The following is a 16,359-nucleotide window of genomic DNA, read 5'->3' on the forward strand; positions in this document are numbered from 1 at the left end:
ACGCCTTCATCTCATCACGCCTGGATTATTGCAACAGCCTTTTCACCTGTTTAACCCAAAAATCTATTGATCGACTCCAGACTGTCCAGAACTCAGCTGCCAGGCTTTTAACCAGATCAAAGAAATATGACCACATTACTCCTATTTTAGCTTCATTACACTGGCTCCCAGTATGTTTTAGAATTGACTTTAAAATTCTATTGATCACTTTTAAAGCTCTTCATGGCCTCTCGCCTTGTTATATTTCTGAACTTTTAGTCCAATACACACCAGCACGTACCTTGAGATCCTCGGGCAGAGGTCTGTTGTCTGTTCCAGAGTCTCGACTGAAAACTAAAGGGGACAGAGCGTTTGCTGTCAGGGCCCCGAGGCTCTGGAACAGCCTGCCTGAGGAAATCAGGTCGACTGAGTCAGTGAACTCTTTTAAGTCCCTTCTTAAAACATACTTTTATAGGAGAGCCTTTCCCGATTGTATCCCTTTTATTTAATTCTATTTTACTTATTTTATATTTATCTTAACGTGTATTTTAGTCTTTTCTTTTTATCTTGTATTGTTTTTGTATTATTGTTTTTTGGGTATTATTGTCTTTACACTTGTTAAAGCACTTTGTAACTGGTTTTTGAAAAGTGCTCTACAAATAAAGATTATTATAATTATTATTATTATTATTATTATTATTATGTACAAGTAATTAGTCTCTCTCATTGCTTCAGAAAGTATTGTGTGATATGTTTACACGTATTTACACCCTTGGTCGAAGGGAGGTAACATATAGAGGAATGAGAGGGATTCTCCTTTCACTTAATCCAATCTAAATGGGAAAGCCATGTTCCGTTCAGGAAGTTTGGAGAGTCCTTTTGATTCCAGGGAATAGACAACTGGAAGAAAGGTATAAAAATGAATAGAATGTACAGCTGGTTTTATTTATACAGTTGGGATGATGCTTCTTTGTTTGGACACATCTCTCACAACCCCACTTTGTGATGTGTACTAAGACATATTTATTTTTCTCTAGCCTAGTGCTTGTTAAACCAATGATAATGAAATGGTAAATGATTTGTGTATGTATGTGCAGGAGTACCAGGAGAATGGCCCCCTGTTCTCGGAGCTCAAGTTCTACCAGAGGGCAGCCAAACCAGAGAGCAGTGAGTAGCACCACCCGCCCAGCGTCCCGGCAGCTCACTGGAGCACAAGTGTGTTTGACTGATGAAGTGGCCGCAGACACAGAGGCTTTGCTGCCTGCCGCACAGTAATTAATAATAAGCCAAAGCAAACATGCACCTCAGTGGCAGTTAGCCCCTCTCTCCGTGCTTGTCTGAGCTCTCCAACGCCTCTGGTGGAGAGGAGCGAGAGAGGGGAAGCCACTCAAACGTAATGATGGCCGGGCCTCCAATGAGCCCCTGACCACCTGCCAGCCTGGTTGAGCGCCAGTCAGGCCAGCCGCCATCGAGCCCTGAGCCAGACCTACTGCTTTGTGTGTGTGTGTGTGTGTGTGTGTGTGTGTGTGTGTGTGTTTGTTTGTACCCTCAGTACTGTATGATTGATATTTTCATGCATGCATTAATACACTTACAAAGACTAATCAGAATTATGAACAGAACACTGGCCTACATTTCATAGAGTTTAGGGGCTTTTGTTAGGAGGAGAGGTGTTCGACTGGGGTTAGGTCAAGGTTAGGGAATCATCTGAATCTAATGAAAAGTGTTTGTAGTTGCCAACCATTCCCTTCATACTCCGTACAGCTAAGTGGTCCAAGGCACTAGGGTTTCTGCTTTTTTAGTACAGCCATTGTGGGTTTGAGTTTTGATTTAGTTGCTGGGTTGAGTCCTGTAATTCACCAAATATAAGCACCCCAGGAGTGTGAAAATGGAAATGTGCATACACACAGTCACATAATTATTCCTCTTCTAATCTTGTTCCAGTGCAAAAATGGAAGAGAGGCAGGAAACTGGACTTCCTGGGCATCCCACTGTACTGGGGATCAGGGCTTGCTGAATATAATGACCTCAGGTATTGACGTAGCTAGCATTTGGTGGACAAGATGTTGTTAGATGATTACACTGTATTACATGTCTGCTCCCTTTTTGAGCGTAAAAACAACATCATCATTTTCTCTTCATTTTACAGTATCACCGTGGGTTTGTTTCTAATATGTTGCACCTTAAGATAGCATTACTCTTCGAATGGAGGATGATGTTATGACTGGAGGACTTCATTTCTCAATTGTTTTCATAAACAATATAGCCAAGAGAAAATGTCAGCAGGGGTAAATGATAATAGCAGATTTAGTTCCTACCCATTTACACAGGGCATTAACATGATTTGTATCTGGATAATGAAAAACAGATGTAGGTATAAATACACGCAGAACGCATTGTGATCAGATCAGCCAGTCCACATCTGGAGGTGGCTTGGCTCACACTGGGATAAAATCCCAGCCAGGTCAGGTGTTAATTCAACTCATACAGCGAGAAATACACCATGGACAAAGGTACTTGGACAAGCTTGTACCAATACTTTGGGAGGGGCTGTCAAGGCCGCTAGATGAGCATTATGACACGTGTTACAAAGTGACACTGATAGGTTACAGAAGTAAATGCTGGACTACAATCGAGCTGTTTTGAGACAGTTCAGAGCAGTGCCTATGGATTTAGAATGGGATGTCATAAAAGTAATGTGTAAGTAAATGTCCCAGTACCTTTGTCCCATAAGTGTATACTCTTCACAACAACACCCAAAAAGCTTAAAGACTAAACTTGTTAAAGAAATGCATTGGGGAGGAACTACAGCCGGTAAATCTGGGATAAGTCATGTAGTTAGTTTTGATGCTCTCGACAATGATTTCACATTCATGGCGCACTACCTAAGCCTTATGGCAGGGAAAACCCTGTTATTATGACCTCAGAATCAATATAGATTATAGGGTTATTTATGTTTGCCTTTTGTCTCTTAATTTACAGCATTTGACATTTATCTGTAGAAATTAAAAAAAAAAAAAATAGGCAACATGTAAGAACCAGCATATTTATTCACTCCCTTCTGTATAATTACCAAGCATTTCATTTGTACATGAACATCTCATTAGCTTAAAAGATGAGTAGTTTGCATCCCTAATTGACTTCCCTTCTTTTCCTAAGCAACCGCTTTTTCTCTCATCTGAATATTTAAATATAATTTCATCATCAATTTAATCAGGATGAAGAGTATGTTTACTGGACATAGTTGTGTACCAGTAGGAGGGGGGGGAGGGGGGTCTTTTTTATTTTGACCCTCCCTGGAGCTACAAATATTTTTCCTTGAGCCTCCCTGAGGGACTGGGGGAAAATTCATGACCCTCCCTCCACCATAAACAACCATATTTTTATTACATTCACACCAAAAGTAGCTAGTATTGGAGAAAATAAAAAGCAAAGGCTGACCTTTTCCAACTATTACATTTAATAGCAACTCTTAAACCCTGGCCCTCTGACCCCCCTTAGCTTGTAGGGATAAAAGCAAACTACCATCCCTACTTTACTGTGTCCTACCCTATAGTAATGTTACTGCAAAAGTTAGCTATGACAGTTCTGACTAGGAAACCAAAATAAGATGCTTTCTTAGTCAAACCAATGCAATGTGCAAAAAGCACAGAGGAAGTGAGCAAACCAGTAATTCTATTAACGATTACTGGCTATAGAATTGCACCATCACTTGCTGTGTGTGGTTCAGGTGGGGTATGAGGTCCATTGAGGTTTAGGTAGATGTGGGAGATAAGTTTAGTTAAACAATTAACATATAATAACATAAATGCACAATTCAACCATTTAAAAGTTGTATGTCTCTCCCCTATTGCCAAAGTAAAAAACTACAAAAGTCCCTCCCAATTGCTACAAAAATTATTTTACGTGCCTCGCTGGAGCGCACCTCCAGAATGAATACAGAGGAGACATTGGGGGGATATTGTGAAACGACATTTATGTTTATAGTATTTTTTTTATGATGATATTGTTAACTAGAAATTCAGTATGCTTGTTCTTTAAAGTTATACCTGACTTGATAGATTTGAAGTGTAAAGGATGTTCCAGTGGACCCTATGCTAAAGGAGATCAGAAAGGAAGCATTGAAGCACCTTTCCTTAGCATGTAGAGAATACGACCAGCTGGTCATGTAAAGTTATCTGTCCATCAGGAAACTCCGTAAATCAGAGAGTTGAGGCAGAACAGCCGAAAGTGAACCGTTATGTCAACAATGTTAGTTGCATTAAAGATATTATAGTCATTGTGATTTTCACCTACAAGTAAATAGCTGTTTTAATAGTTTTTGATCAAATTCCACTATAGTATTTCTGAGCACTGAATGTCTCATTCACACCTTGTTCGGTTAACCTGTGTTTTTTTTTACAGAACTCTTGGGCCAAAAAACCATCTACATATCAGGAAGTAGGAGATGGTTTGTTATTCAGAACCAGGAAAAAAATTTAATTTGATCTGATCTTCTCCTCTACTACGCAGTTATCGTTTCATGGCCATGGACCGACTGGGCAGTGACCTTGAGAAGGTCCTTGAGCACAATGGAGGTAGACTTAGGAAGTCCACCGTGCTCCAACTTGGTCAAAGACTGGTGAGCTCATCTGCCTGTTTTTTTTATGTTCATTGGCTGTTGTTTAAAGAAGGTGAATGCAGCTGGGTTTCCAGCAGCTCAGATAGAACACAGAAGGCCACTTTAACAGATAATGACCCCTCTACCATAAGGTTAACAGAGCATACCTCTTTCATTCTTGTTTTGTGTGTACATGCTCTGTTTTGGCCTGTGCCAGGTGGCTGTGCTGGAGTATATTCATGAAAACGAGTATGTCCATGCAGACATAAAAGCTGCCAACCTCATGCTGGGTTACAGAGACCCTGAACAGGTTAGTCCACTGACCTCTAATTATCTTGAATGTGTATAGAAATTAGGTCTTCTCTGTTCTGCAAAATAAACACTTGTGCTTGGCTATCTATCTGTCTGTCTATCTCTATCTCACAGTAAAGGGTTATATTTCCCTGTGCACATTATTAGATATCCATTTTATTGAGAATTGTGTCACTTAGGCTATGTTCAGACTGCAGGCCTTAATGCTCAATTCCGATTTTTTTTTTTTCCCAGATTTACAGATTTTTGTTTGACAGTTAACATTGTTGTTTAAATGGTGCCCATATCAGACTCCAGTGTGAACTGTCCGCGGCCTGAAAGTGATCCGCATGCGCAGAAGAATAACACGACGTCACACACAGCAGCACGCTGTTGCAGGCTACAGAAGTAAACAAGGAGCAACAGAGGTTAGCCCTGGTTAGCTCACGGGAGACTCACATTTTTTATTGTCCTCTCACGGGTCACATTTCTCACGAATTATGACAAGTGTTCACAACTTTCTGTCCTTGTCATTATGGTTTCTGGCGCTGTACAACACAACTGCCCCACAACTCCCTCCCTCTCTCTCCCTCCCCACTGTGTCCGCTCGGACAGTGCCAACAGCTCAAAGTCGCATCAATTCCGACCTGAGTGTCCAGACTCAGTTCACATTTAAAAAGATCCGATCTGTATCAGATTTGGACCAGATATGGAAGTTGCCCAATTCTGAATTCAGATTCAATGTGACTTGGCCTGTTCACACTGTCATAAAAATATCAGATCTGAGTCACAAAAAAATCGGATTTGGGTCACTTTGCCCTGCAGTCTGAATGTAGCCTAAGAAGACAGACAGGATACATTCATCATTTGTTGAATGGCTTTGTAATAAGTAATGTGTGAGCGTCCTGTTCTGTGCTGTAGGTCTACCTAGCAGACTATGGGCTGTCCTACAGATACTGTCCTGATGGCGTCCATAAAGAATACAAGGAAAACCCCAAGAAGGGACACAATGGAACCATTGAGTACACCAGCCTTGATGCCCACAGAGGACTTGGTAAGCCTTCCAGTTTATAAGCAGATAGACACTAGAGAAAAGAAAATTTGACAGAAGTTGATAAATTGCTATTGCACATATTCAGAGAGGATTTCAATTGCTATTTTTATTCTCAAATCTTATTATTTTTATAAGGGGATTTTTCTTTGTCACTGGCTAAAACCTCTTCGGTGGCAAAGATTCCTCTATGCAGGAAAATCCCTGCCATCATATAAAACCCCACTTCACCATTAGCTAGTGGAATCTTGCAGAGCAGTCTCATTGAAGGAGGTGTGTGTTTGGATTTGAACTCATAAAGCCATGAAAACAACTAACTGACATTTTACGCGTATCCTTCTCATGGTCTAAAAACACAGGTGAGTGAGGTGTGTGTGTGTGGAGGCCAACTGTGTATCGCGGCGCTGTATTCACTAAGCCACGCACACTTCTGAGCAATCCATCACATCACAACCAAACCCCACCTACATATTCAGTTTTATGCGGAAATGTCATATTACAGAAGATAAAGACTCTTACTTCTGTTAAAGAGGTCACATGGGCAGCTCATTTATAAATGTACAAACTTTTGCTGGGATTGAGAGTGCGTGTATTTAACCGTAAGGCCCTTGAGACTAGGATCGAACTTAAAACGATACTCACATGCCATATTCATATTGAAAGAAAGTAACTGTAATCCTTCCATACTGGCCATGAAGCATGACTACACTGTAAAACATGAGCGACAAAATCCATAGTCCTCATTCCGTTCATTCAAAGTCCAGCCAAAGCAAATATGAAACTTCAGCAGTATGTGTTAGCCAAGTCGAGTAGGTAACTTCCAAAGTTGCAATGCTTGTATCTCCAAATTCCATTTTTTTCAGACAGTGTTTCCTTGCCCAGTCGTGGTGGATGTCTCCTGGTAGGTGCATAGGACAAAAGCAATAAACCTTCACTCAACTACCAGAGCAAAGATGGCCCTGATTTGTCTATCTCAGACTGCTAATTTTACTACTATTTTTGATATTGGTATATTTACAGTATCTATATTAACCCTTGAATAAGCTCTGCCCTATTAGGTTGCAGACTTTGTTTGTTAATACATGTAAAATAGTCTCTCTGCCCCACAGCCCTCTGCCTCCCTCGGCTCATATTGGGAACACATTAACTGGCAAATTGCCTACATGCTCCCCCTCTTCATTGACCATCGATTCTCCATCCACGGCCCCTGCTGAATTCCTTGGTACCGTCTCTGTTTAACAATTCCCTAATTAGCTGAAGTCATAACCTGCATCGTGTATTCATCCCCCATTAATTAAGGACTTTGATGTTTGGTTAGAGCGAGGCCTGAGCCACAGATAACCTCTATGAGCTCCACACCGACCAACTCCACCACCCTCCAGTTCGATATAGTGAGTTAGCAAGGCTCAGACTGCCTAATCTCCACGGCAGTGTTTCTATCAACATGATCGATAAGTAAAAGAGGGGCAGAAAATGTCCTGTCAGCACTAGCTATCAAATGGACTTCATGTCAATTTTAATCATTTTTAAAGGGAGGGAGGGAGAGCGGAGAAAAGTTGAGCTATAAAAATTGTAATAGACCTTTTTGCTATTTCACATTTACAGCCATTTCCACTAGGTTGTCTTATTGGAGCTATAAGAGTGCTGCAAGCCCGCCAGAGATAATCATTGTTTTAAATACAGATCCATGCCTGTATTACACTAGACCTTCACAGAACTGAACAAAGCTCCAGCAATGGGAAGAAAATATACTGTATAGATATAGTCATCTTAAACACCTGCTTAAAAACAGACATGCGCATGGTGATTATGACCGAGGACCAGGCCCTTATCTGCACTTCTCTGACCTGATGCCACCAATCCCTGCAAAGATGTTGACAGGCTACCATGGTGAGGTTTGGTGAACGCAGCTGCAGACTGGCAGACCTTTGAACCCAGAGCTAAACGGCGTAATTACCTCCATTCGGTAGGCGTCCAGTGGACAGAAGACTGTCTCCAAACAACAAGACTGTGAAGCAGAAGGGTTAAGAGTGTGACACTGCAGCATGCTTTAGGGAATCTGAATAACAATAGGAGATAATTAACAACACCATCACCTCCCTGTCTAAAGCATGTACCGTGAGCAGTACGTGCGTGTGCGTGTGTGTGTGTGTGTATTAATGTGGCTGTTCTTTATGTAATGTGCATGTGTGTGTTTTCCGAGCATGTTCAACCTCCCTTTGAGAGCTGTTTAAATGTGTACGCACATGCATATCTCCCTGCACTGTCCTGTGTCATTCCTCATATGAGGGTAAAACGCATTAAACAGAGAAGAGCAGCACTATTATGAGCTTCGGCACCGTACCCAGAGCACACAGAGTGCAGCAACGCTTAATGTAGTTGTTGATCTTTTTAATGGTTAATCTATTGTGGTGCTCTGGGAGTTGCAACACTTTTTCCAGCGTCAGTATCACATGTATTTTTCATCTTTATCCTTCTTTTAATAGGCTCTCAGTAGCAATGAAGTATTTTACAACAAAAGGAAGTAATGGTTACTTAATGCATATTTTACACCCACAAGGGCGAACAGGCCAGAGAGTTGTTGAGATGTACTGTAACAGACAATGATAGAATCAGACTACAAACGTTATTTGCCTCTTGAAATGATCATTGATCAGATTAGTTACATTACGCAGTCAGATTCGTATATTGAAGACATGGCACACTACATGTTAAACCCCAACTAATCATAGCTTGATGTCTGTCACAACTTATGCGACATAAAGACGTGATCGGTTTATGAGTCAAAGTACAACTGAACCATTCATTGTTCCTTGGTGGTGAAGTTGGGCTCTGTCAGTCTCACACCAGTGTGTGGGTGCATAGTGTGCATATTTGCAGAGGGTGGCATCGCACCCAAAGGTGGGATTAATTTGGAATGATACTCCCGACCTGAAGATGATGGTCAAATGGTTACAGGTTCACTGAAATAAAATACCAATTCGCCATGTCTACAGTTGTGCATGGAAGAGCACTCCATTCTGCTATTGGTCACATCATGAAACATTGTATAAGTTGTCAAATTAGATGAAAGAAGTGGTCCGTTATCTTCCACTAGGACACTACACGGGATAAAACCAAAAATGTTTGCACCCAACACTCATTTTTGTTGCTCCACATCTGTCGGTTCGAATGGTGCTTGGTACGCATTAGATCCTAAATTTGGATAAGGAAGTAGGGCTCTGGACAGAATATTTATAACTGAACATCAATTTTAATTCTTAATAATCTCCTTAAAACACCCACATGAATTCATGCCTTCAAAGTTGAGTTACTGTAAGGTTTCTGATGCTTACAAGGACATCAGCTAGCATCAAGGTCCTTCCTATACAACCAGTATCAACATCCCGTTTTTAACCACCTCTCCCATTCTGATCATCCTCACTGATTGTTTACCCTCCCTGCTAGGTCCACGCAGTTTAGTGTTCCCAGCTAACCCCAGAGTTTGTTATTTAGGCACAAACCTCAACATGTATTTCATGTCATGTCATGATCAGCACCTACGTCTTGATATTCTGTACCCATGTTAAAAACATTTGGATTACTCGTATTTCATGAACTACAAATTAATAAACGCGTAATCAAATTACTGCCCACCCACTCCATGTAATCTGGTCTTGTGTGTCAGTGACCACGCTTCCTCTTTAGACCAGCCCGTTGGCTTGGGAGGATCAATGCCGGCCATGGCTCGGGGAGGAGATTTCTCCCCTCTGATGGAGCCAGTCGATAGGTAATTTCTCCAGAGATGTGTGGCGGCCGTTACAGTATTGAGCTGCTAAAACTCCCCGGGCTCGACCCCTTTGGATGGACTTGGTCGACAAGTATTGATAGACCTCACACATTAATGTAGACCCATGCGATCGCACACACTCACATAAAACACAAACACACTCTAGAGTTCTTAAATAAGTCTTAGTACATGTGACAACACACTAGTATCATGCATATAATGTTTTATGGCTTCAATTCTTTAATAATAAATTATGTTTTTCTACCTGCCTTCCTGATCAAATCTCTTAATCAATGGTTATGATTGGTGGAAGTGTTTACAGTGGATATACACAGTTGTGCATATCTGCATTTGTCTTGACTACAGACACTTTGGTTGGATATTCGGGTGTGTTATGCTAGTAGCGGCAGATGTAGTCTAAAATAATAATCCTAATGACTTTGGTGACCCTGCAACTCTTATAGCACCATCATTTTTAAATCACAGTGAAATATCTCCCAACCGCTGAGTGGACTGTGATGAAATATGTTGCAAACACTCATGCCTCACTCACGATGTATTGTGAGACACGTTTCTTCTTTAGTTCCGTCATCAGGTCAAAATTCCCACTGGCAAAACTAATAACATTAGTTCATATCAATAAATGTTCCCTGCTATTTTATTTTGCATTTGAACATTGTGTTTGCATGCATGTTGGCGCTGAAACAACTACAACACCAACCAATACTATTACATTTGCTTCACCACAGCTGCTAGCGATCAAAGGTAAACTTTGAATCTCAACTATTATCCATCTTTTAGTTTAGTTTTCTTCAATGGACACTGTAGCCTCACAGAGTCTTGCTTATTGATACAGAATTAGATAGGAATTGGGCTGTTGTCTGTATCTTTCCTGTTTTGATATAAAAATGGCTTCAGGTTCTGTCTTTGAAATGTGCAATGTCTAAGTGAATTAGTATCTGTGCTGCAGGGTTTTTGATTTGTTCGTCTGTGTGAATGACATATCTGCTTTAACCTGCCTATGCTGCTGATGGTCCTTGGGTCTGACCTTGACTGCTCAAGGGAAAGATCTGTTGTTTGAAAATGCTGTCCGGTGACTCTTTGTGATACTAGTGACGTTTGTTCTGCTGCTTTTCTTTTGTTTTCTTTGGGGAAATATTCCAGAGCACTGGAGGAAAAAAAGGCTGATTTATGCACTGATTAATAAAAGAAGCAAGCAGCAGGTAAAATAATTTTAATGGCAGCCAAGTATTAAAAGTATTATGTTGTATAACCACCTCATCTTTCTGTCTCTGTTTAGCTCCATCCAGACGTGGTGACTTCCAGATTTTGGGGTTTTGTCTTCTTCACTGGTTATGTGGCTCTCTGCCTTGGGATAATGTTCTCAAGAACCCAACTCAGGTCCAAGAGGCCAAGGCCAGGTAGGTAGTCACTTGCGTTGTTTCCACAGCAGAAGCTTAATGGTCTGTAATGCAGTGTGTAGCCACTCTCGGGGGAGTGTTGGGATGTGTCCTAGCTTTACATTGATTGGCACAAAATTAATTTCTGGATATATATATATATATAATGGGGCCTGTGGATATTATTTGCGTTAACGGTGCAACAGCTTGTTTACAGAAGTAACATAGCATTAAAGAAAGTAGCAGTGGGGTAGTGTAGCTGTATTCACAATCTGTTTCCACAAAGTAGCTGTGTAGCGCAGCCGAATGCCATGTTGCTTTATTTAAACAATTGTTACATTGCATTCCAACGTCTGTTGCTCCAATAGATTCTTCACTTGCAATTTTGCATCGTCTGAAAGAGCCACATCGCAACACACACACACACACACACACACACACACACACACACACACACACACACACACACACACACACACACACACACACACACACCTCAATTCATTTTTGATGATGCCATTTAATAATGCTAATAATGGTGCTACTTTCATTGTTTTACTGCACTCACCTAAAAAAACCCTGCATAATAGTGCAGATGTAGGCTGTCACATTTTTATTTACATTTATCCAAAACGTCCTGGTTTTTAAAATGGAGTGGAAATGTAAGTTTGTTTTTCCCCAATCCTCCACTGTACTCTAGGAAACATTACCTTCTTGTTACCTTTAGAAATTCTTTAAATTATTAATGATTGATAGAAATTCATGTCTGTGGCTGGTGGTAGCCACTTGCAGGATTTTTATAATTCCCTTTATCTCAGGATAATTACTGTATGTCTAAGGTAAATTTTAGAAAGCACTAAAAGCCTACCAAATATCTGCTGGGAAACTGAAAAGTAAATCCCCTGGGTGGACACAATATCCAAGATTTATACAATTTAATACTAGTCGTCGTTCAATAAAATATTTTTAAAGACTGTTTGAGAGAGGTTGATTTCCTGCTGACCGTTATTTTTTCAGTCAAGAGTTTGTACAAATAAATGTACTGACTATCTGTGTTTAAACCTGAAAGATTTATCAACATCCTGTAGGACAGTTTGCTTTGACTTGAATTCAGCTTGTCCTCCTGCTGCGTTCTTCCCACTCTTCTATCTATGCCTGAACTCAGTCACTCATAATGTTTCTGTCCTTGCTGCCTCACTGTGTTGTCTCCTCTTACTCCTCTCTCAGACTGATGGATAATCTGCCAGACTCGGTACTGCAGCTGTCAGTGAGCGGGTCCAGCACAGGTAAGCCAGGGCCGCAGGGCATCATTTACTCCTCTTAGGTTAAACTGAGAATTTGGAAATAAGACGGCAAGCCTGTAGAGGAGAGGAGAAGAATCTTGTGTCCAGAGCCAGTACCAATTTAGATACTGGGCTGACATGCACAGGTCATATTGGCAGGGTCTGAATTTAGCATCTGCCAAATCTGGGTAAATTGTACGAAGTGAAATTGTAAAATTGTCTGGCCATTAGTCAGACGGGGAAAACAAACAACAGAAAGACACATGTAGTAAGGTTATCATATTGTGGCGATCGGCGCATGCCCCTGCATCACACACAACGCACACACCCAGCAGTCAGCTCAGGGAATATCTGTGGCGGCGCTTCAAACCAAACTCACCACGTGGAAGAGGCCCAGTTTGTCCTGAGTGACAACTACAGGAGGCAGCTCCAGTGTTGTCGGAGAATCACTAAGCTTGTGTGTTGGGCACTGACTGTGTGACACACCATGGTGCACTTCAAGTTCTTGTGTGCTTTGTGTTTCTTGTCAGCTGTCAGCACCTTTGAAAAACCTGGTTGTTAAGTAAGGTGGAGTGATGAGACATGTACTGAAATACACGGGTCCTTTGCGCACGCAAACATGCATGTAGTGTTTTTATATAAATATATTGAACCTTGAATGAGAACATTATTTACATCAAATGATGCCTACATGAGCTGATTATTCCTTCATTTAGTGCAAACATTTGAGTGGCAGATAAAAGGTCTGGTTGGCAGACAATTGAACGTACCTGTGAAAAGAGTAAATTTCAGACCCTGCATGGGTAAGGGCCAGTCCTAATTCTAAAATGATTATCTCTGGAATCACAGGAATTTATGACTTTATTTATTAAAATGCTCTGATGTTATCCTTTAATTTTCATTAGATTATGCAGTAATGTTTTTAGAGAATAACACTTCCTCCTCTTAAAACTATACTATCCATGAGGCTGAGATGCAGACCGGATCATCTGATGTTCTGTTGGTCAGCATATGGCTCTTCCGAGTGGTTTTACAGGAGCATGTTCACAGGATCGACCTGGGGTTGTTACTGCTCGCAGTGAGAGTGAAAGAATCCAAACACATGCGGCCATTTCTGTGTGTTATTTCAGACATTTGTTGTAACTAGGGGTGTAACGGTACACAAAATTCACAGTTTGGTATGTATGGTATCCCCGTCATTGACTCTGAGCTCTTACAATGGCAGGACGGAACCGCGACTCGAGACCGTGGGCGTTTAGTATGGAAAGTATTGTGCTGCAGATCCAGTAATACAACTGTAATAACGGCAAGTTAGGGTTGGAATGCATTTATGACAGTAGCTTGGTAGGTACCACTACATCTGGTAGCTACGAAACTACTGGTAGTGTGACCAAACGTGTTGTTTCAATCAAATGACCAGATTGTGGCAAGAAATCTTGTCACATACTGGGATTCAGTTCCTTCAGACCTTTTAAAGTGGATTATCGTCCAGGAGTCTGTAGAAACAAGGCTAAACAGCGGTCTAGACTACATGAAGATCAAAAATGTATTCTGCTCCTGAATAACTTTGTACCGAGTTAACAGCCGTCCAATTGACATGCCTTTCAAAGTTTGTCGTGTTTTAATCTCTCCTCTTTATAAGGAGAGGTCACACCTGTGCGAGGGCTTAGTGTGTGATGTATGGTTGGGACCGGGTGCTCCTCTGCTGACAAGGCCCGGCTGCCCGCCTCAGATAAGAGCCAGGGTATGCATCAACTAAGTGTGTGTGTGTGTGTGTGTGTGTGTGTGTGTGTGTGTGTGTGTGTGTATGAGAGAGAGATAGAAGTCCTACCGCAGTATGTGTCATACACGTCATCTGGCCAGTGTGTGATGCATCGCAACTGATTGTGTATGACACTTACACACACACAACACACACACACACACACACACACACACACATAATGCATATCCATAGCTATGCACATGCCTAATCTACTCTCTGCGGGGAGATACATTGCCAGGCAGTGTATTATCTGGACTGTGAGACCTTCAGGTTCATCCTGCCTTTGCTGCTGCATGTCTCCCAGAAATGATTTCTTACTGAGCATACATCATCACTGAGGCTAGTGCCTGTCTAAAAAAGTATGTCTCAGTTAGTAAAATCGAACCTGTCTGATAATAGCAATGTGCGACGTATGCCTTTTTTTAATGGCCTGATCCATTATTAAACATACTGACTTAAATCTTGGACATGTTGTTTTACACTCACTCCGTTCCTGTCTTCAGATGAGGTGGCTGAATTCCTCCTTTATGTGAAAACTCTGGACTACCAAAATAAGCCAAACTACCAGCTTCTCAAAGACCTGTTGGCCAGTGTTACCACAGGAAGACTTGACTTCTCCATGCCTCAAGGACCTGCAGGGAAGTCAACCACCAAGGTAGACGATGCCCCCACCAGGGAAAAGGTGAGAACATGACAAGAAACAATAAAAAGCAGTTTCCGTTTGCGAGCACGCTAGTGTATTCAGACCATTTCTGTAGAGACCCGTGTCCACAGTGAAACATGTGAACGACGTAATAACAGTTAAATGTACCATATAGTTGTTCTCATTTACATGTTTTTCTTTTTCTGTTGTCAGACAAATGTCTGGAACAGTGATATAATTGTGGCTCTTAGTCATTCCCAAGATGCTGTGCTACTTGTTCAGGGTTCCCACTCTTTTCTAGAGATCATTTTCCAGGACTTTTCCAGGGATGATCTGGCTGGTATGACAGACGGGGAACATGTCACACACTAAAATGGTCCTCTCTGCTGAAGTCTGATTTTAAAGACTTGCAGTCTATGGCTTTAACTTATGTTTGAAATCATACATTACATGCATAGAAATGCTGACAAACTGATTCCTTGTTTTAATGCTATGTTTAATATTTTTAATTTTTTGGAGCTCTTTGGGTTTTATGCTTGGCAAGGGCTTTTCTTAGGAATTATACTTTAACCACTGCTGCCTGAAAACCAATATCTGAACAGCCTCAACACAAATACAGGTGCTGGTCATATAATTAGAATATCGTCAAAAAGTTGATTTATTTCAGTAATTCCATTCAAAAATGAAACTTGGATATTATATTCGTTCATCACACACAGACTGATATATTTCAAATGTTTATTTCATTTAATTGTGATGATTAAAACTGACAACTAATGAAAATCCCAAATTCAGTATCTCCGTAAATTAGAATATTACTTAAGACCAATCCAAAAAAAAGGTTTTTAAAAATGTTGGCCAACTGAAAAGTATGAACATGAAAAGTCTGAGCATGTACAGCACTCAATACTTAGTTGGGGCTCCTTTTGCCTGAATTACTGCAGCAATGCGGCGTGGCATGGAGTCCATCAGTATGTGGCACTGCTCAGGTGTTATGAGAGCCCAGGTTGCTCTGATAGTGGCCTTCAGCTCTTCTGCATTGTTGGGTCTGGCGTATCGCATCTTCCTCTTCACAATACCCCATAGGGTTAAGGTCAGGCGAGTTTGCTAGCCAATTAAGAACAGGGATACCATGGTCCTTAAACCAGGTACTGGTAGCTTTGGCACTGTGTGCAGGTGCCAAGTCCTGTTGAAAAATGAAATCTGCAGCAAAACACAGTGGACCAACACCAGCAGATGACATGGCACCCCAAACCATCACTGACTGTGGAAACTTTACACTGGACTTCAAGCAACGTGGATTCTGTGCCTCTCCTCTCTTCCTCCAGACTCTGGGACCTTGATTTCCAAAGGAAATGCAAAATGTACTTTCATCAGAGAACATAACTTTGGACCACTCAGCAGCAGTCCAGTCCTTTTTGTCTTTAGCCCAGGTGAGACGCTTCTGATGCTGTGTCTTGTTCAAGAGTGGCTTGACACGAGGAATGCGACAGCTGAAACCCATGTCTTGCCTACGTCTGTGCGTGGTGGTTCTTGAAGCACTGACTCCAGCTGCAGTCCACTCTTTGTGAATCTCAC

At 41.3% G+C, this 16,359-nt stretch overlaps 1 protein-coding gene across 8 annotated transcripts in view; it reads left to right on the forward strand.

Moving 5' to 3' along the window:
* LOC123983980 (serine/threonine-protein kinase VRK1-like) overlaps window positions 1-16,359 on the forward strand; it is a 35,206-nt gene that overhangs the window by 13,014 nt on the left and 5,833 nt on the right. For all 8 annotated transcript variants that reach the window (XM_046070511.1, XM_046070510.1, XM_046070512.1 and 5 more), the window contains exons 4-11: window positions 1,077-1,146; window positions 1,924-2,011; window positions 4,492-4,600; window positions 4,797-4,889; window positions 5,792-5,924; window positions 10,991-11,111; window positions 12,318-12,376; window positions 14,642-14,820. In XM_046070511.1, the coding sequence (XP_045926467.1) occupies window positions 1,077-1,146; window positions 1,924-2,011; window positions 4,492-4,600; window positions 4,797-4,889; window positions 5,792-5,924; window positions 10,991-11,111; window positions 12,318-12,376; window positions 14,642-14,820 (852 nt within the window). The remainder of the gene's footprint in view (window positions 1-1,076; window positions 1,147-1,923; window positions 2,012-4,491; window positions 4,601-4,796; window positions 4,890-5,791; window positions 5,925-10,990; window positions 11,112-12,317; window positions 12,377-14,641; window positions 14,821-16,359) is intronic.

This window comes from Micropterus dolomieu, linkage group LG15, assembly GCF_021292245.1.
Source record: "Micropterus dolomieu isolate WLL.071019.BEF.003 ecotype Adirondacks linkage group LG15, ASM2129224v1, whole genome shotgun sequence".
In the NCBI taxonomy this organism is placed as follows: domain Eukaryota; kingdom Metazoa; phylum Chordata; class Actinopteri; order Centrarchiformes; family Centrarchidae; genus Micropterus; species Micropterus dolomieu.